Source organism: Copadichromis virginalis, linkage group LG8 (genome assembly GCF_057382275.1).
Source record: "Copadichromis virginalis isolate Kocher_CV1m ecotype Utaka linkage group LG8, C_Virginalis_male_GT1.1, whole genome shotgun sequence".
NCBI lineage: Eukaryota > Metazoa > Chordata > Actinopteri > Cichliformes > Cichlidae > Copadichromis > Copadichromis virginalis.
In genome coordinates this window covers 29,606,366-29,627,039 of record NC_140625.1, presented here as the reverse complement: position 1 = coordinate 29,627,039, position 20,674 = coordinate 29,606,366, and the positions used below count along the sequence as shown (strand labels likewise).

The 20,674-nt window shown below is 41.4% G+C and overlaps 1 protein-coding gene across 9 annotated transcripts in view; it reads left to right on the top strand.

The window, feature by feature from the left end:
* The window catches only part of baiap2b (BAR/IMD domain containing adaptor protein 2b), a 71,680-nt gene that overhangs the window by 25,661 nt on the left and 25,345 nt on the right, over positions 1–20,674 (top strand). For 8 of the 9 annotated variants that reach the window (XM_085467030.1, XM_085467029.1, XM_085467028.1 and 5 more), the window contains exons 3-6: positions 1,582–1,668; positions 16,281–16,342; positions 17,239–17,310; positions 18,519–18,656. In XM_085467030.1, the coding sequence (XP_085323156.1) occupies positions 1,582–1,668; positions 16,281–16,342; positions 17,239–17,310; positions 18,519–18,656 (359 nt within the window). The remainder of the gene's footprint in view (positions 1–1,581; positions 1,669–16,280; positions 16,343–17,238; positions 17,311–18,518; positions 18,657–20,674) is intronic. The other variant, XM_085467032.1, reaches the window with a different exon arrangement.

Genomic DNA, 20,674 nt, shown 5'->3' with positions numbered 1-20,674 from the left:
ATATTTTTCATGTTTCATTTCTTCTCATTGTATTTCCACTTCTCCAAAGAGGCTGTTATAGTTTCATAATTATTATTTTTTAAATATACAGAATTACCTTTTGGGATGGATGCAAAGTGCCTTTATGCAGTACGACTGATTTCAGGCTGAGTTTTCCTCCTCCACTCATCTGTATCACACTCACAACCCACAAATAAACGATAAAATAAAATAAAAGTTTCAACATCAACACAACAGACAAAGTCATCATCAGTTTCAAAGAATGGAATAAGATCCTTCTCACGATGGTTCCTGGAGCCGAGAGGCTTTTCTCACTGAGCCTAGACTAACTCATGTGACCCTGGCTGAGTGAATAACCAAGGGACAGATCTTCAAAGTCTTCATCACTACAATGTTGTGCAGCCAGAGACTAAATATCACCAGACTCTGATAAACTAGACCAGTTTAAATGGGAGTTGATATTTCGACTTAATGTGATGCAGATCTATAACTGATGACAGGTCAGGGTAACTGATGGATGATTTAATTTTGGAACTGTATCCAGAAAAAAGATCAAATAAACAAAAGTAGCAGACATAAAATGATTCTGTGATCTCTCCATACCAAAAACCCTCCCCTCAGTTCCTGCTCTCTCCGTCACGCTCTGTGTGTGCTCCGTCACATGACTCTATTTCCTCTATTTTCTGAGTGCTGCCTACTCCAATCAGAGAATGTATCAGATGATGATGATTAAAAACGTATAAACCTAAAATTTAGATCAGTGAAATGCAGGATTTGTCGGGTTGTCGGTTTACTTCAATGTGATGTCTACTTGAAAACTGCATTGTTTTCACATTTTAGACATAAGATTACTGTATGATGGGAGGAAACTAAGAAACAAACTCATTGTCAATATATAGCCCAGAATAGAGAAACCTTTTTTTCCCTTTATGACCTGAAAAAGAACCTTTGTGCAACTTACAACAAAATTACTTTTTTTAAGCATTAAAAATGTTTCTCCTGGTAAATTATAAAAGAGGAAAGTAATAATAAACGAGGTAAATAGGAAATAAAAAAGTCAATTAAGAAGAAGAGAGTCTGTTGGTTTCAAAATGCCCACATTTCAAATTTGGAAATTTACTGAGTGATTCTGCTGAATATAGGAAACCTGTTAGCTGGATGGTATTCACTTTGCAAGAAAACAAAAAACATATTACATTTTCTCTGTTGACACAGAATCTGACCAAAAAAGAAATCCTTTAAAACTGATTAGAACAGGGAAGATGAACAAATAACATGTTTGTTTTTTTAATTTTCCTGTAATTTGGATAAACTAATCCTTTAAAATAGATTTTTCCAAAGTAGTTTGTGGTGAAAGGTTGTGCTTTGCTTTTTAACCTGGCAGTCTTGAGATTTCTGTTTCCTGTAGTTGCCTCCATAGAGCTTTTTCTTTTCCCGCCTGGTCTCCATTTCCGCCTGTCGATCTCCCAACCTTACCTCTCTGGGGGAGGGGAGGGTTGTAGGGGATGGTTGCAGAGCTGAAGAAGACATCATTTCAACTCCGCACCCTTGATCTGATGCCCAATGCTTCCATGTTTCCAGGTGTCACATATGCTGCAAAGGGCTACTTCGACGCTCTGGTGCGGATGGGCGAGATGGCCAGCGAAAGTCAAGGCTCTAAGGATGTTGGTGAGTCCTTGTAGTGGCAGTAGCACCCTTGATGGGGTACAGGGGGGTTACACAAGCAGATGGTGGATGGGATCGTGCTGTAGGGCAGAAGCAGCTGATGACCAACCTGAAATTGGACACACACACCCAAACACACACTCACAGATGTTTTTCTAGCACTTAAGTGCTTCAGAACGTTGTGTAAATCTTAAAGATGAGCGTTAGCCTGTCTTTTCCTGCACTTCAGAGCTTATTTGATACATTATCACCTCCAATTCATACAGTGAAACACATTCTGGTTCGAGAAGAATTAATTCTGCATGATTGTCACAGCTTGCCCATTTGGTTAATCCCTTGTTTCCTCACATTCCGGAAAGATAAAGGCTTTCCAGTCACTTTTTTATTGCACCGCTGTGAGCGAGTAATAAATTTACAAATTTGTTTGGCATTTGGTATTCACAAGAGCGCACATGGCGAGGTGGATTTGCTTTCTATTCATAATAAGCCCTCAATATATTTACAGTGCTAATGAAAAATCTTCCTGTTTTGAATGGCGCTTCCAGCAAGTTGTCAGGATAAAAATTTCCCAGCTCCCTTTGCTCTCACGCAGCGTGTCGTCTGGTTTCGGTTGGATCAGCTCTGGTTCTGTTTGGTATAGACGCAGCTATAGTGATAACTGGTGTTGATGAGAACTAGCTGATAGCTGTTGTATGAAGCAGGACAGCACTGTTATAATTGTAGACCAGGTCACATGCCGGGGCGTGTGCAGAGTCTTTGTTAGTCCGGGATTGTGGAGGCTTCTTCTTTCCTTCACCTTGATGGGATGTAAGATAGCAGGCGTGTCCTGAATCAGCAGAGGAGAGGAGGAAGAAAGGATGGAGAGATGGTTAGAGGAGTGTGAAACAGACATATCTGAGGTGACTGAGGAGGATATAAAAGCTGCATCCATTATTCATGTGAGGACCTTTTTTGGGGGCTTCCTCGCATTTCTTCTGGAGCTACATCTTTTCGCTTTTCCTCCCTTTCTCTCTTTGAGCAAATACCGGGTAGAGCTCCAATATGAAAAGCTCTTTTCTTTATCTATTCGGTTTCGCCTCCATGATTTTTTTATGTAGTTTGAATCATTTTCATATCACACTGTTTTAGGGTTGAATGTTTAAACATCCAAGCCGGTGACTAACTTTAAATATAAATCATTAAAGCCACTTAAAAGTAGGAGGAAAGGCCTTTGCACACCAAGACTATTTTCATCATGAGTAAATATTTCTCCCAAAATGTCCGTCACAGTGTTTTGCAACTGTTTGTAGGAGTCACTTATTGTGTATATATGCAAATATGCACTACACGTGAACGCTTTTCATACATTAGAGATGATTCTTTTTAAAAAATGCAAATTTTTGACTTTGTGTGCAAACTCCTTAACAGGACATCCCATCATCCATCTCTGCATCCCCATTTCCATCAGCTTGGTTGCTCTTCTGTTTGCCTTTCATGCTCTCTGTCCTCCACGACTGTGCTTCTGTAGTCTTTTTGTCTGCATGTTTGTGTTTCTTTTTCAGTTTCTTTTTCTAGCAGCCTAACCATGACTCAGCAGCCCTTTAACAACTCAGCAGAACTTCCCTCCGCCTCCAGTGAAATGACAGACTAGGCTGAGCAAAATGGATTGATGCCGTCTCTGCATATCAGCAGCGCTCAGAGCGGCTGTGGTCTGTGCAGAGCGGAGGGGGAGCCCTTCTGACGGCGGTTATTGCTTTTGTGGATTCTTTAGCATATTCCATTACTGGTGTTAAGCCTCACGGCTTCACTGAATTACCTGATGAAAACAGAAGAAAAATGTAGTTTGTGGATGATTCTGCAGTCACTCGGTATGAAGTGTGCAATTTATATCAAAGTTCTCCCAGTTAATCCATAGATGACAGTGTCTCAGTGGGATTTTCTTTTCTGCAATAGTAGTAGACAAATATGAACGTTTTCTGGAGATACTGAATTATTAAAAATACATGAGCAGGCGATGAGAGATAATTATCCAATTTTTCTCATTAGACCAATTCAATGATACGTTATAAAGTAAACAGCCTCCTTTTGCCAGTTTTGCCGGTTTTGCTCCAGAAGAAGCCGGAGGAAACACTGAGCACCATTGTTGCTGCATAATGTGGAAAAACTCCCAAGCCTGCCAGCTTATTAATTAACAGATAACAAGGGTTGTGCGTTTGGTTTTGTGTGTGTGACTGAACTAAATTTCCTCAGCTGGCACATGTCTGTAGCTGTGACCGGAGCCACGAGCACAGAATCCCAGATAAGCAAAACTGTGTGTGCGTGTTTGCTGGGGATAATCACTCATCCAGGCCTTTACCACAAACTTCATAATTAATGAGGAATGAAGGCAGATTTGTAAAATCGTCCAGCTTGTAATTGTTCCTTTAATTGGGTTTTGTTGAGGAGAAAATGTGTTGGCGCCGTGGAGCTGAAGTAACAGGGCCGAACTACAGACTGCTTCAACTCTCAAAGTGAAATCTGGCAGAAAGGCTCCGCCACCTCCGACTGTACTCTCTGAAACAATGTAATTAATCACAGCGCATTAAAATGAACAGCAGCTAATGGCATTAGCACATGAGCAGAGGATGGAGAGTTGCATGTGACAGGGTGAAATGAGGAGGGGAGTGAAGTCGGGCTGAGAAATTGACCTTGATGGTCAAAGAGAAAAATTTAATGTGGGATGGAAAAAGCACTGGACTGTTGATGAATTAGCTCACACATTAGCAGCTCTGATCTTATCCAGGCTAAATGGATCACTGCCGTTCCTCTTAAATAAAAGATGGCGCGAAAGTTGATCATATTAGACATTATTGAACAGCTTTAAGTTACAATAAGTGTCCTGTTTGTGGAAGATCTGATGTTTTAATGAAATCGTGAATGAATCTTTGAGGCTGACGTTTGCAGTTTGAGTCTGTGATAGTTTTTCTTGTCCTGTAATTGTAAATGGTGAAATCCACTTTGTCAGATGGCGTTTGTGCCTAATCATTAAGCACAAGGCATTTTATAGCAGTGGCACCTGGTCAATACTGGTTGCCTGTCCTAAGTTGGTCTGCAGAGTCCACTTGAGGAGGTTGAAAGGGTGGAGGTGGGCTAAGTCACAGGTAAGTCAACCATAAAAACCACTTGGTTAGATTAAGGCATTGAAAGTTACTTATTTGGTGAAATTTAGTGGTTTGATTTAAAAGGCACCCTGCACCTTACCCCAAGTGGCAGCAACCTTCGACCAGTACCATAAGTTGCTGTAGGACCGTGTGGACAGCCTAGCTTCAGTGTGGCGAAGGAACTAGTTCCTAACTGAAACTTCTGTCTGTGTATATTCCCAGTTATCCATTTCATGGTAACCTGTAGATCCTGAAAAGATGTTTTACCTCTTCAGAGCTTAAGAAGCCTCTTAGATGAGAGGCGGAACAGCTTAAAAACCTGAAGAAGTCCAGCTGTGGTTTTTTTCAAGCTCTGAGGACTTCTACATGGGTTTGCTGTTCTGTTTCTGGCACTATCACCAAACAATGACTCGTAAAAAAAGCAAAATGTAAGCCTTGAAATATAAGCATACAGCAAAAAAGGTTGACTTAAGGATTTCTGGTGACACCAGCGGTAAAATAGTGTTGTGGATTTCTTCTCCTTACTGGCCACTTTGAGCATTTTACACCAAAAAACATGTTCATTCATTCATACAAGGCGTTTATCCTTCACATACAGCATTATATATGGAGTATATGGATGTTCACACACTGATGGATGCATCAGAAGTGATCGTGGGTTCAATATGCTGAGTGAAGCTTCGATGTCTCAGTGAGAAGCTGAAGCTGCGATCAGTGGGAGACCGCCTCTACTATTTGAGCGTGAGTCGCTGAACTAATCCAGCCTTTACCCGTGAATAGCGTTACAAAAAAAATGTAATAAGGACTAATGCATGTTTCATAATAAAGCCTCAATCTGCTTTTCAACCCATTTTCAGCACCAGTTATTAACAGCAGAGGTTTATGAATGTGTCAAACTGCAAAAGAAGTTCTAACACAGAGATGCTCACCACAGTGTTTTTAAACTAAACACTTTGTGTGTCACTTAAGAAGCAGCTGTGGAGACATGGGAACAGTTTAATAGTAGACTTGAGCTGCCGACACACAAACACATACTCATAAATAGACTTATTGTACAAGCAAACACCCTCACATGCCAGAGCAGGCCATAATCAAACTGACTAAAAAGCAAGAAAGCATTACATGATTATTATCCACTCCTGCAGCCTTAAAATAAACTGACACACATCTCCACACGGGGACAGAGATGGACCGTGTGGTGTCATACATGCTAAACAACACTTGAGAAACTGTGACAGCAAGAGGAAATGATGCACCGCTGTGCTTCATTCACTTGTTCTTAATTTACGCGATGCTGTCAGAGTTTGAACAACTGCTCTGCTGCATGACTCCCTGTGAGGAGAGACGAGATACTCCATGACTGCAGAGTGGAGTGTCATCCCACTCATCCTCTCCGCTTTCACTACGCTCTGTGTCTGCGAACGCCCCCGCTTTGATGTGGGAGCTCAGGCAGCCCTGGGAGAACACGCCGACTCTGCACACATTTCTAAAAATAGATTAAGTGAAACGCAGCGACTGGAGCTGCTTCAAAGCAGGAGGAGAGAGGAGCTCGGCGCGCGAGCCGCAGCCCAAACATGGTTCGCCGGTGATGTCAGTATCGATGAAAATGACATTATCCTTCTTCCGTATACTAAATATGGGCATGGTTGTGAGCAAAAAAATAGGAGGCTCCTGCAGTTCCGGTTCCCCTTTGTCCATATAAGGTCTCTGCCATTCAAATGCAGCGTTAGGCAGGGATTGTACTCACTCAGGTCTGTGCTCAGACACAAAACCTGCTGGAAGCATGAGGAAAAACAGCCCTTTGGCTTTTCTTATCGTTTCCTGCAGTACAGCTAATTTAAAATCAGCAGACTGTACATCCAAACCCGCATTCATTAAAATCTACTTTAAAATCTCGTCATTACTCAGGCTTTTCACGTATGTCTTACCGCAGGTAGAACATGGAGCAGGATTGTTCAACAAAACAGGATTAATATCATGAGCCTTATAAAAGATGACCTCATTAAAACTGTTCTGCTCATACAAAGTCTGCTTGGGGTAGCAGCAAATGGAGATGAGATCCAAAAAGACATCCTATTCAGATGTTCAAACTACCTCAGCTGTCGCCTCCTGATGTGAAAGAGCAGGAGCTTCAAGCCTCCTCTGGATGTCTGTCTTTAAGGCTGAGGACAGCCAGTGGCAAAGATGCAGCTTCATATGTGAGGGTTCAACTGTAAATCGACTGGTAGATCAAAATCAAATCAAAATCAAATCAAAATTTATTTATATAGCACATATTAAAAGAAGCTTTGCCTTCTGGCTCAGCTCTGTCTTCGCTTGGATTCTCTGGTACATTTACATCACCGCTGATGCCGCACCGGTTCAGCTCACGCTCCATCTTTTCATCACTCCCGTGTAAGACCTTGAGATAACTGAACTTCACCGGTTAAGAAGTCTTCCCTCAGCTCAGACAGAGCCACAAACTGTTCTCCAGCATAGATTCTGATCCCGGGTTTCTCACAGTCTTCTCATGGTAATGTTCCGATGAGGCCAACAGAGCAGCATCATCCCCCATTCTGTCTTTTTTACAATTAGATTAGGACATTATTTTCTAAAGCACTGATTTATAGCGCTTTCACTATACATCAGCTCTTAGGTAGATTTTTATATTTCTGTGTCTGTTATTCATGAAATATATTAATTATTGTTTAATTCCATAGTAAGCACAAAGACCTCATGATTCCTGACTATCTTCCACCAGAACTCCAGCTCACTTGGGATGCGTGTGAGCAAATTATCGTGGTGTATCCGCATATTTTATGCTCTCATTTTGTTCCTATTCATCAAATTAAAATCTATCCCGTGTCTTCTCATTGCCGTGGGCTGAGCACTCTGTAGCATAACATCCATCTCATTAAATCAATTTAAGGTTAATTTAGATGGCCAAATTTAAGGTCCAGGAAACAATTACCCTTTGGATGATTAATTCATTGCAACACATATTAGAGAACTGTGTCGACCTTTAAGGCTCCACTTCAGCCAACATACTGTTAAAGGATAGCACGCTTTCACAAATGGGAACAGGGCTAGATGCAATCAGTGACTCAATTAGGCAACGGTGGGGGAGAATGTAATTCTGACGGGTCAGAAAGACAAAAAAATTCCTTCCTGTGGTTCAATATTCATCAGCAAATTTCACTGTATAATTTTCCCCTCATTTGTCTCTCAAATAATTAGCTGGTGTTGCAGAGGGAAGTGGTTTGAATCGCCTCTCATGCTGCACAGCTGGATGGCGGCAGCAGAAATATGAGCACTCGCTCTTTGAAGCAGAGGTAGAGAAAACAAGATGAAAGCAATAATAAAGGCTCGTAAAGAGGGACATGAAAACATCATTTGTGACATTCTAAGGCCATCGCTTAGGGAAATTCTTCCATAATATGCACAACTGGTGTCCCTCCAAATGTGTCTTGCTTGAAATCTCATGCTGCTCAGCTTTAGGGAAAAAAAAGCTGTTGACCCCAGTGTAACCCTCATTTTTCTGATCCAGCAAAGGCAGAATTTCCCCTGAGCTTCAGCTCCAATCTGAATTCAGCCAACATTCATTCTGCATAGAGGGGAGAAAATGCAGCAGGAGCAAATGACCGTGTATAACTTTAAAAATCATTGATTGCAGCATTTTGAACCATCGCTTGACGTGCAAAGTCAAAACGAAAGGATATTACTGGAGTTTACACTCAACTGGAATGATGAGGGACACAGCACAGGATGATAAATCGGTTAGTGTTTGCTTTCATGCCGAAGCGAGGACAGTTTTCTTTTTTCTGTGGAGAGTTATAATTTTTTTTCTCCTGAAGGTCTTAGTACATAATGAAGTAAGTACATCCCATCTCATCCCAGGGTGTCTGCTACTGCCCTTTAGATGTCCTTTAGATACTACTGATGTTGCAGAGATGCATTAAGGTATACTTTGGCACTTTAATGAACCGGATGCAGCAATTTAGTCTTTCAGTCCTCTTTTAAAACTCTAAAGAGTGCAAAGAGCCGGGTGGTAGGGGACGTGGTCGAGTAATGCTCTACACTGCACATAAACGATGGACATAGTCACTGAAATTTCCACATTTTGAAGAATTAACTTTAGCATTTTAGCTGCTGCTGGAACCTGGGGACGGGTCATAGGGGCAGCAACGTAAGCAGAGAAGTGCAGACTTCCTTCTCTCCAGTCACCTCGTCCAGCTTATTCAGAGGAGCTGAAGGTGCATACTCTCCAGCATGTCCTGGGTCTACACCGAGGCCACCTCCCAGATGGGCATGTCTAGCACACCTCGCCCAGGAGGAATCTTTGTCAGGGTCCTGAACCGCGTCAACTGACTCCTTTTGATGTGGAGGAGTAGCAACTTTACTCTGATTACTCAGAGTGACTGAACTCCTCACCCTGTCGCTAAGTTAGCTGGAAGCTGTCCTTTGGAGAAAGCTCATTTCCACCGCTTGTATTTGTGATCCCATTCTTTCATTCACTACCCAAAACCCGTGACTGCAGATCAAGGTGGGCGAGGCTTAAATGCTTACCTGCCAGCACAGCTGTGCCACCAACTTTTAAGCCTTACCAAAATCCAAACTTATGTGTGATTAAAAAAAATAATATTTGATATATATTCCAAAATATATACTATATAAATATTTTGGAGCTACCCTCTTGTCGTCATTGCCAGTCGTTAGAAAGGCACAGGTTTGTCAGCCAGGAGACCGCTGTTTGTGTCCTGTCTGGTAGCTTCATGATTTACACTTTGTTTGGCTTTGTTTTCACTTCCTCAATCAATCGGACTAAATTAGGACAGAACCAAAACACACAGTGTTCCAAAAGGGCTTAAGATACAGTTTTTGTCAGCTTTTTTTCCCTAACTGGTGATGTAACCGAAAACCCAAGTGGCTAATCTGCGACTGGGTACCAAACTATCCTTCCTCTGCCCGGACATCACTAGAGCAGAGCTGCCCTGCTAATTTAACTTCCCTTTACTGCTCCTGCCTTTGTCCTCATGTCACCCCAGGTGGAGAGGGAGGATGCAGAGAAACAAAAAGAGGAAGAAACAAGAGACATGGTGAAGAGAGAGATGCAGAAGAAAGAGCAAGGAAGGCGAGACAGGAAGCGATGTGCTCCCGGCTCGTTAGCAGCTTCCACCCAGTCTCTTGGCAAATCAAAACCAAACTGCCGAGTGAGCACAAAGGCCGGAGCGCCGGCACTTTGATCACCTCCACCTGCCCTTCATTAATACAACCCACTGCAATTCATCAGCACTTTAAAACAAGCTGTCTTGTCAACAGTGAGCTGGACGTCTTTTTGGGTGTCAGTCAACTGACAAAAAAGAGATCAGCGAGGGATTGTGTAGTGATTAATTTAGCAAATGTCTCTAATGGGATGGTAATGTGGCTTTAATAATGTGTTGGACTATAAAATGTCCTTGAGCTGTCGCATTGTCCTTGATGTGGGTAGTCGGCCAAATGGTGACTTAATGATGCTGATAATAGAGACTCTGATCTGAGACACTTTTCATACATGCGAGTCGTTTCGCACAGGAAGCTGTTGTTAGGCTCTTGATGCCTGTCTCCTCCCAGGCTTGTGGGATTTTCTCTTTCTGCGTGTTTATCCATTTCAAAAACCGAACATAGTGGCACTTGTCAGCTCATTATTAACTTATTGTCACCAAGCTGTAGCGTGAAGCTGTCAATGAATTCTCCTCTGTCATGCCTTTTTAAAGCAATGCCCCATTTAGTGGAAGAAGAGATGTTTATAGGCTTGAAATCCACATTATACCCTGATTCCCACTGTCGCCTGTGCCTCAGTGTGCTAACGCTATACAAGCACACAGAGCAAATATATCTTCTTTTTCTTTATTTGTACATTTCTCACTGTGAGAAACGATTAGAGGTCAGAAGTAATGATTTAAGATGACACAAATTGTGTTTACCTGCCTGGGTCTCTGTTGATTTGTCGAAATCCCATCCACCACTCTGTGCCTGCGTCTTTGTAGCAGCTTGCATCTTCTGCCACAGATGATCACTCTTCATTTAGCACCCCATCAGCCACCACGTAATGATTATGTATAGCCAGTCATTCCTATCGATCTCCTGTAGCTCGATCGCGCTTTTAAAAGATTCATTTTTCTTTCCGATAAACTGCAGAAGCGAAGACGTCAAACAGCCCAGATCTAAGATGACATGTTTACACTCACTTCAGCGGGATTTGTGCCCTTATTGTAATTTATAAGATGAAACGCAGTGACAGCTTTTAACATGTCAGCTTGGGTTTTTACTGCCGGTGGAGTGCAGGATTATAGCTGGACTACAGATGCACCAAAAGTTATGCTGATTAACTGCGAGTACAACAAAAAAACTTGTTATTACTTTGTTGTCAAGTGGATACTTAAAATCTGAATGCTAAATCAAGCATTGTTACTACTTCTGGGGAAATTTGCACATGTTCTCGGGGGTGTTTATATGCACCCTGATGCAGCCGGTGTTTAGCAAAATTAAAGACCCAGAAGAGCACAACAATAACGGTGTCAATCATGCGGCATTGTGGAGGACAAATCTCCCCGCAGCACCTTGTACTCCCTTCACTGCAGCTTTCTGGGGATTAGAGCTGCTTGTTTGCTTTCAGCCTTCTATAATACAGTCCCTGCAGAGATGCACACTACATAAAACACTTTCCTTCATATGGCCATTAACTGTGGCTCACTCCCTCCTTCTCACTCTTTAAAGCCCAGGAGCTGCATGGAAAAGTAGCTGGGGTAATAAACCCAGATGTTAGCGCTGCCCTTTGGTTGCCCAAATGAGTAATGGGCTTGTTCCCACCCTGCAGTCTGAACTGCTCTTACTGTACATATCCACTGACAGAGTGTGGTTTGGCAGTTGAGTCACTGGAGTGTTGAGCGAACTGTGATTGCTGCTTTTTTTCTTTTAAAATCAACTTTACTCCACTTTTGGTTTCTCAGCATTTATGAGTCATTATTTCTCAGCCCATCTATGTTGAGCTGTTGTGTTTTTCTCATGTGTGCTGTAAACCTTTGAATCTCACTTAATTGCTTTTGAGCATTAGGTTTTCATTTGTTAGCTAGATGTGTCCTTTTTGTGTTAATTTTTCCAAGAACAGCATGAAGGAACAATGTCATCCTAGGTGGAAGACAATGCGACTAACTGTGAGAGTGTGGCCTGCTTGAGTCTTGGTTTGTGAGAACATTTTGCAGACAAAAGCAGCGATTGTGTATTTAATCTTTAATTGATCTGGACCTGCGTGTGCTGAGTGCTTTACTCCCTTTTAAGCCTCAGATGTTGTGATCGGCTCTGATTAACAGTAAGCAGCTTACTTCTGCCGGGTAGAAGTCCGATATTTCACAATGCAAGGTGGAGAGATTTTGGATTAGATGGGTGCAATTAAACAAGAACATCCAGGAATTTGGGGATTTTCCAGGTGATAAAAGCCTGTGGGTCAAAGCCACAGAGGAGCACTGTGAGACCTGTTGGCTCTTTAACAGTTTTTTTCTTTATTACAAGTTGGTTTTAATTTTTTGACCCTTGTTCCCATTGGCTGTAATAGTATTGAACTTTGGCAAATGGATCAGGAGATGCCTTTCAAATTTTACTTATTTATAGAAGATCGGTGCAGCCATACTGAGATCTGCTGTTGGCTTTGCACTGTATAGTGTATTGCTGTTTATTATTGTGCTGCTTGACAAATAAAACACCAGAACACCACCGTAACTGAAGGTCTACCTCTCAGTAGAGCATATTTAAATTCAAATTCAAATTCAAATTTTATTTGTCACGTACACAGTCATACACAGTACGATATGTAGTGAAATGCTTGGACAACTGCTCGTGACCTAAAGAAAACAAAAAGGAAAAGGCTATGAATAAGATAGGAAATCAATATGAAAAATTAAAAAGGGTAAATTTAACTAGGAAGGAATAAAATATAAATTAAGGTTTAAAAATGAAATAACTGTACAACACAAATTAGAATGAAGGGTAAGGTATTTATCAGATAATTTGATAAAAGTGCCAATAAAGGCAATAACAGCACAAATGTAGTTAAGCTGTGTGGTTCAGTTTTTGGTAGCAGGCTGCAAACTTGCTTATTTCTGCTGTAAAGTTGAATATTTAAACGTAACCGTCTCACTTTTAGAGCCTGCCTCAAGTGGTCATTAGAGGTATTGCAGTTTTTGGCACATATGCGTTGCTTCATTGTTCAGCTGCTTGTCTCTTACTAAATTGCAGACATTGTGGTGATAGTTATGCTCCCATGCCAGCTTGTTATCAGTCAGAACTGCCCTTGGAGGCATAAAAGCTCAAACGAGGATTTATTTATTTTTATATGCTTCAGCAGCTGGTGGCAGGGTCACCATCTGCTGCTCTAAAGTTTAAAGTGAAGTGAATGTCTCTAAAGTTAAAGTGAGATGCTCTCAGTATGTTGATGTGGAGACTGAACTCTGGCCTGCAAGGGGATGAGAATCAGAGAGAGAAGTCTTCCTCCTCAGGGACAATGAAGAACAACGTAAATTAGCCTGCAGGTACATATTTAAAAACCCAGAAATATGACCAAGGCCAGTTCTTTAAATGTTATTACCAGCTGAGAGGCAGTTTTGTTGGCAGTGAGGGAGGAAGTATGGAAACTAATGTCTGAGGGCTACCTGTGTGATTTAACACACTCGTTTCTCTCTATTTGGACATTTTCTGCTAATATATGGTGAGAAATTCTGAATATTTTCTCAGAGGGAAATATAAAGGAAAATGGCCAGAAATGAGAATAATAGAAATAAATTAACAAGGAAGTTGAATCCTCCCCAAGAATCTGATATTTTGTTATATTCTAGAAATGAATGCCCCTTTAATCTTCAGTATTCTGCTACCCCCCTCTGGCTGAAATCAACATTGGTGCAGTTGTGTGTGATAGAGGTGCTTGAGTTCAGCCCGGTCGCCGTCGCTTGTCGATGGCCAGCGGCTGTTTATTAATGGATGGGATGGGAATGTGCGTTGGGTGTCCTCCAAGAATCAAAGGAGAGTTTTGAAAGTACACATCAGTGCATTTATCTGCCTCGTTGGCCCCAACGCCCTATTCGCCGGCAGTCAGACACTTCCACAGCGTTATAGCCTTTCGGTGCATTTTCATAAGAAAGCAGGAGGCTTTAAAGTAAGCTGGTGCGTTGGATGAGAAGGGCTGTGGGCTCAACTCCCCTGTGTGGCTTTCTGTTCTGCATGCATGAGTCAGGTTTGCCTCGTGTGTGACATTGGAGTTTTGTGTGAGGTTAAAGGGCAGCCAGGATGACATCTTGCAGAAGTTAAAATCTTGTACTGAGAAACTGGTGACAGCAAATTTACAAAAGAGGGATGTGCTGCACGGCTCTGATAGCTATTAGCAAGAAAACAGAAACCATTTACTTTGTGTGTTTTGTAGGACTAATAAGATTACCTTATTATACTGACAGTGACAGGCAGAAGCTGTTGCAAATGAAGCAAATAGGGGAAAGTAGGGAAGAATGACGGCAAGAAAAAAGGCTGGTATTGACCTCAGCTGCTATACATCTTTCTGAAATACTCAAGTTATTTAGCAGAAGCTTGGATGCAGACTTAAATCCAGTCCCCTTAAGTAAATATAAACTTCTTTTCCTTCCACCTCTGCCCCCACCTCCTCCTGCTCCGACCTTTCCTAAATCCCCTCTATCTCATCTGCATGAACACAGCACTTCCATTAAGCCCATTAATCCTGTCCAGGCAGCCCACTCTCTGTGTCCCCTCTGACTGTCCACTGTCCGGTGTTCACAGGTCTACCAACACACTCGCATACACCCTTCGCTCAGACTCACTTCAAGTCAGCGCTGCAGCAGCGTACATTATCTAATGTCAGCATGCATTATGCAGGAGGCAGATGAGTGACATTAATATATATTAGTGGGTTCATTTGGAATAAATCGGGTGCTTTATGGTGCCGCTGCAGCTGTAAGATGTACTTTAATTTAGGCTTTTTCATAAAATACCAAGAGCGGTTTACTTAGTGTCTTATATTATTAATATTATATTCTTATATTGTCTAAGAAAAGGGAAAAACTTCTGTATTTCCAAATATTATGGTAGATGTGCAATAAGAAACTGCAGTACATGTACAGGATGTTCTATGAGATGTGTTTGTTTTTATAGATGATTAACTATTATTTTCTTAAGGCATGTGAGAATATTAGGTTTCCTTTCATTTATAGGTTATATATAATGTTACTAGTACATTACTTTTTAGTATTAAAGTATATTACCTTGTTTGTAGAGCTTCACTGATGCTGGGTTTTTGAGGCAGATACTGAAATTTGAGAATTTACAAAGCATACAAGTAGGGATGCACTGATCTGGGCTGATGTTTTAAAAAGTGCTTGGATTCAGATAAAAATATGTTTAAAAAGAAATTTGTAATTTCACAATTTTTTAAAATGTAGCCAATCCAAAATTATTGATGAATATCAAAAAAACAAAATTGCCAGTATATCAGTTTTCCCTATTTACGTGTGTTGATTTCCATACGCTGGACAGTATTTCGTTGACAAACAAGAAGCCGACACGAACATTTAAATAATACATTTCACGACCAAATTAATACCCCAGTTTTTAGTCAGTCCTAACATCTGCATGAAAAATCCAGTGTCCGTCTGAGCTCTGGTGATGCGGAGAGCACGTAGATGGTTTGTAAGGGCAGGGTCAGACTAACTGCCTGTCTGAGTGTTTTTCTGTGTGAAATCTTGTTGTGTGTCTCATTTTTCCTGGGGTAGTTTGATCTGTCACTGTCTCTTCAGGTCTCTATCCCTCTGTTCTTTGCTCAAACTAGATCTTTTTGTTCCTTTTTTTGTTTTTTGTTTTTTTACAATGCATTGCGTATTCAGAAGAGGCAGCATGTAGGTATCTTAAAACAATGCGCACCTCCCTGGCTGCATGAATCATCCTTTACTTTCTACTTAGTTTTTTGTGTTTTGTTTCGTTCTCTATTTTTAGCTTTGATTTCTTTCTGGGGTCTGCTTCTTGGTGTTTCCCCCTGTTATGTTGTAGTAATACATATGTCTTATTGCAAGGATGAAATACTAAAGATTTTTTCTTTTACCATGCTGTTCCTGTGTGTTTCTTAGCAGTAGTGTTGTAAGCTCTTGGTAAAAGGGAAATCCACATACTTTCAGTAGGTTTCTTGGTTAACACTCTTATTTTTCATTCATTAGCGCATATTTCTCGAGTGCACTTTTAATTTTTGTCACTGTTTTGAGTTTCGTCTGCTTCGTCGATATCACGAGCTGTCTCATTTTGTCCTCTTCCCTCGACACCGTACACCTGTCTCTCATCTGTTTTGCGCAGCTGCATGGTCTCTCTTTTTGCACGATGTGTGTTGCTCTCACACAGAGTTTGAATGATTTAATATCGCTATCTTTTTTCCCTCTCTCCCTCCCCTCCCTTCTCTCTTTTTGTTTATTGTCTTTCTTTGTCTTCTCTCTCCAGGGGATGTGCTCTTTCAGATGGCTGAAGTGCACAGACAGATCCAGATCCAGCTTGAGGAGATGGTGAGCATGTGGTGGTGGTGTTGCTAAAATCAGCAGTTCTTAAGCCTCGAGCCAGACGGATTGTGGGATGGTTGCTTTGGAGTCACACGATATATTTTAACATTTAATACCCAGCAGGACACACTCCCTACTGTACACGAGTAGCTTCTACTGTAAATCCAGTTTCTAATGGCAGCAACTCTCTTTATTTGCTATGGTTTGTTTACTGATACTCTGATATGTAAATTACAGTCATTACAGACTGAAAACATTCTCATTTCACTTCTCCAAAAGGTCTTTATTTGAATCCAGCAAAGAGTAAATTGGCCAATTGTGGCAACATTAGAAGGAAACGCTCAGTCAACAAAAAGAAACAGCGAGGAGCATCCTGTCTTTAATGTTTATGCAAATTGTGTTAAAGGGTATTTTGCAACTGGAATCCTTGATCTTTTGGATAATAGGTGTCAAAGATTCAAGGTAATAATGATATTTTTTTGTGCAGTGGTACAAGATGCAGATTAGAAACTGAGCAAATATTAAATTTTTATGCAAATATTTCATTCGGTGCTGACTCTCAGCAAGTTAAATAGAACTTGGGTTATATGAACATATCCAAAGGAGAGAAGGAAGGTCACAGTATATTATGTGCAGAATCCAGTCTATACTGTCCTGTGTTCTCTCAGCTTATACGTGCACACAGGCAGCAAACTCGGTGCACACTGCCAGACACCCTCCTTTATTTGCATTGTAACTGGAAAAGTCTCACACTTCACGGCATTCCTCTGCACCAACACTAACTCATGAGTGACGTTCCTGTTTTAAAAATAATCTGCTGTGGTTGATCATGTGACTGCTTGAGGTTTCAGTGCATTTTGTTGTTTCTTGCATTGTGTTTGAGGCTTTTCTGTGTCTTGCAGTTAAAGTCGTTCCACAACGAGCTGCTCACAGAGCTGGAGAAGAAGGTCGAGCTGGACGCGCGATATCTGAATGTGAGATTCCCTTCTTCACAAGTCACTAAACTGTGCCGCTCTGATGGGCCTTTCAGCCTCTTCTAGCTTATTGTTTTGGTTTGGCTACACTGTTGCTGTTTAGTTCAAACGCATCACTTTGAAAAATACTTGCTGTGTGCTGTTGGAATAAAAGCTGCAGACTGGTTTAGAAACCACCTGGAGAAACTGGTGGAGACCAAAGCAGCGCTAAAAGAAGACTAACTGATGGACACTAGCTAGCCTTTACTTGATTCAGTCAATTTCATTCATCTCTAAAATGTTGTAGACGTTCATAGACAATGATACCGTTTAGTTACGTCTACCTTGTGCTTTCCTGAAGCATTTCATGGACATTCGTTGGGTACTTCTTCATGTTTCATTTTAAGGAAAAAAAGATCCCGGCTTAATTGCATGAATTTTATGAAAACCACTTGTGATAAGAATTACTGCTTGAGGAGATTCTGATGGCATAATATTCAGATTCATTATGTAACAGGACACCTGCCCCACCACGAGCTTGAATAAAACATCCTGTTGGACCTCTCATGGGAGTGAATTTATGTGGAATACAGTAAGAACCACATTCTCATAAAATCACTGGCTCGGAGTCAAAATGCACTCCTTAATTTTCCACCGGCTTTCATCCAAACCACTGCAGCAAGTTACATAAATCACATCCTATTCTGTCCCGTGAATAGTGAGAAATTCTGGGAAACTGAGGAGTTTTGCACAAAAAGAACAAAATTAAGTGGAGGAATTTATTTGGGGTGGTCTGTGTTTGGAATCAGCCCCCAGAGCGTTATGTAATGCTAAACAAAGTTATCTAAGCACTCTTGGGGGGCTTTTGGATGAATGTCACTCAAATATGTTTTCAAAAGAATGCTTTAATTTGATTTGCATGTTCCTTTAAGTTGTTAGGAACATATTATATAATGCATACTATTGACATGAACACGCTACAGTTGATGTTGTGATACATACATGTGATACACAAAGAAAAGAAAAGCATCCGATCAGGAAACAAAATATTGGGAGTGAGGAGGAGAAATAAGAGACCTCAGTTCTCCTGTCTCAGTGATGCAGAAGCTGACCACTTGTCAAATAAATGTCTGCCTCTGTCAGTGTGAAACATCATCTGCTGATGCTGACACGTGCGAGCAGCTCTGCTGTGCCCCTGCTGACTTTGTGCTGCCCCCCTTCCCCCCCAGGCTGCACTGAAGAAGTACCAGATGGAGCACAAGAGCAAAGGGGAGAGTTTGGAGAAGTGCCAGGCAGAGCTAAAGAAACTGCGCCGGAAGAGCCAGGGCAGCAAGCACCCGTCCAAATATGGGGACAAGGAGATGCAGGTCAGTGTGTGAGTGTGTGTGTCGGTCAATGTAAATGTGTGCAGCTTCTTCAGTGGATCAATAAAGAAAAAAGCAGATGTCTATGGATCACCAGTATCCGTATGGCTATCTGCAGGACCTCTTTTAAAAAAATGCATGGCAGCATGGCTACAAATGCCAGTGCCAAAAAAATGTGATCCGGCTGGCTTCAGGCCAGCATGTGGCGCAGACAACCTGCCAGTCAGCTTCTGCTGAAAATGTCTGTTTCACATAATTCACTCCATCTTTATTTCAGCAGTGTCAAAATTCGAAACGCCAACAGAGACTTTTAGTGAACTCGTGCTGACTTTTCAGTCTACCACACACTCGGCTCCTCCTGGCTCACAGATGCTTTCCCTCCTCCTGATGGGATTTGAGCCTCAGTGCGCCTAGTAATCCGTGACTGCTGCCGGTGCTGATGGGATAGGACGTGCTGAGCTGAATGGGATGTGGCCCCCGACCGTGCATTCGTGCTTTGTGTACCCGGTCTCTGAGGGGAAGTGGAGATAGTGAATGTTACCACTCAGACAACAACACACAAATTTTAATTGAGACTGGAGTTTTAGTGTAGATCATAAAACAGTAGATGCCAACAGACATAGTAATATTTAGTCTACTCCCCAATAGAGTAGACAAAATAAAGCCATGTGGGTTTTAGACCTACCAGACTGATGATTTGGGTAACGAGCATTATCCTGTACATGCTGTTTAAATGTTGCCTCTAAAATGTGTATAAAATACCTTAAGAACCCAAATAAAAAGTCTATGGGAAAAAAGTGATGAAACTCTTATATATTATACTAATAAATCAAAGAATCTGTAGAGATGTTGCACCTAAAGAAAAGATCTGACAAAGCAACAGAAGCAAAATAGATGCTGATGCATAAAAATTGCTTATGTCCTGCTAGATTTAAATTTCTGTAAATTAAATTCAGTTTTATTTATATAGCACCAATATAATATGAGCCATGTTAACCAAAGCTAACATGGCTATGATCGCCGGTGTTGCACCAGTTTAAGAAAAAACCAAGCATTATGATAAAAGGAGCTTGACTACATCTATTTGGTAACTGTTCAATGCACTCCCACAACTTTTAATAATTTATCTGTGTCATTAGTTGCTGCACTTATCGGCGTTGCATAATATTTGTTGACAGTATCTAGGCCAGGTGAATGGGTTGAGTGAGGCATATTTCTCTCGTGTCCCAGTAACTGCTTGAGCGGAGGCGTGATTAGACGGTGCAAGTCTCTGCGCTCTCATCTGTAGGTGTTGCAGTGACACATGGTGGGCGTGCCCTCTTATACAACCTGCACAGGAGATGCTGCTGTTAGCTGCTGTGATCTGACAGGCTGATAGAGAGTGAGGATGCAAAGGGAAGGAAGATGATATCCTTTTATGTTCTTATGCTTCTTAGTTAACGTTTGCACACGTATGCAGCCTTATATAGGTTAGCCTTAATTGGCTTCAATCCGGAAATCGCTTTTGTTACAGCTGCAGCGTCATAAAGTCAGTTTCAGGCAGACTTTGCTGTCTCCACAGCTGGCTGTCTGCTTACTCAAATGTCACACACACTTGTTTATGTTTGTATATTTGGGTGTTAGCAATATGCTGAATGTATGATTGATGGACCTCTGAAGCTTATATGTGTTGTCAGCACTTACGATATCAAATTAAACTCAGTGTAAAGGGGAATATGGGGCTTCATCTGCTGACAGCCTGTCAAGCACAAAACAAGTACTCACCTCACCTGCAGCTGCACTGGGTAAAAACAGAGGTTCACACGTCTCTTTAGAGGTAATTTCTCTGTCACATCAGCTATTGCTGTTTGAACAGAGCACTGGTCCAAAGTATGTATTGTAAGTTCCCTTCCCCTGAAATGTATTACGGTCATTGTTAGCTGACTTGATACTATTTAGAGATCAGTTCTGGTCCAACTTACAAAAATTTACAGAAAGAGAGGTCATCATATATCATGAAGTCATACACAATGTGGTTTTAA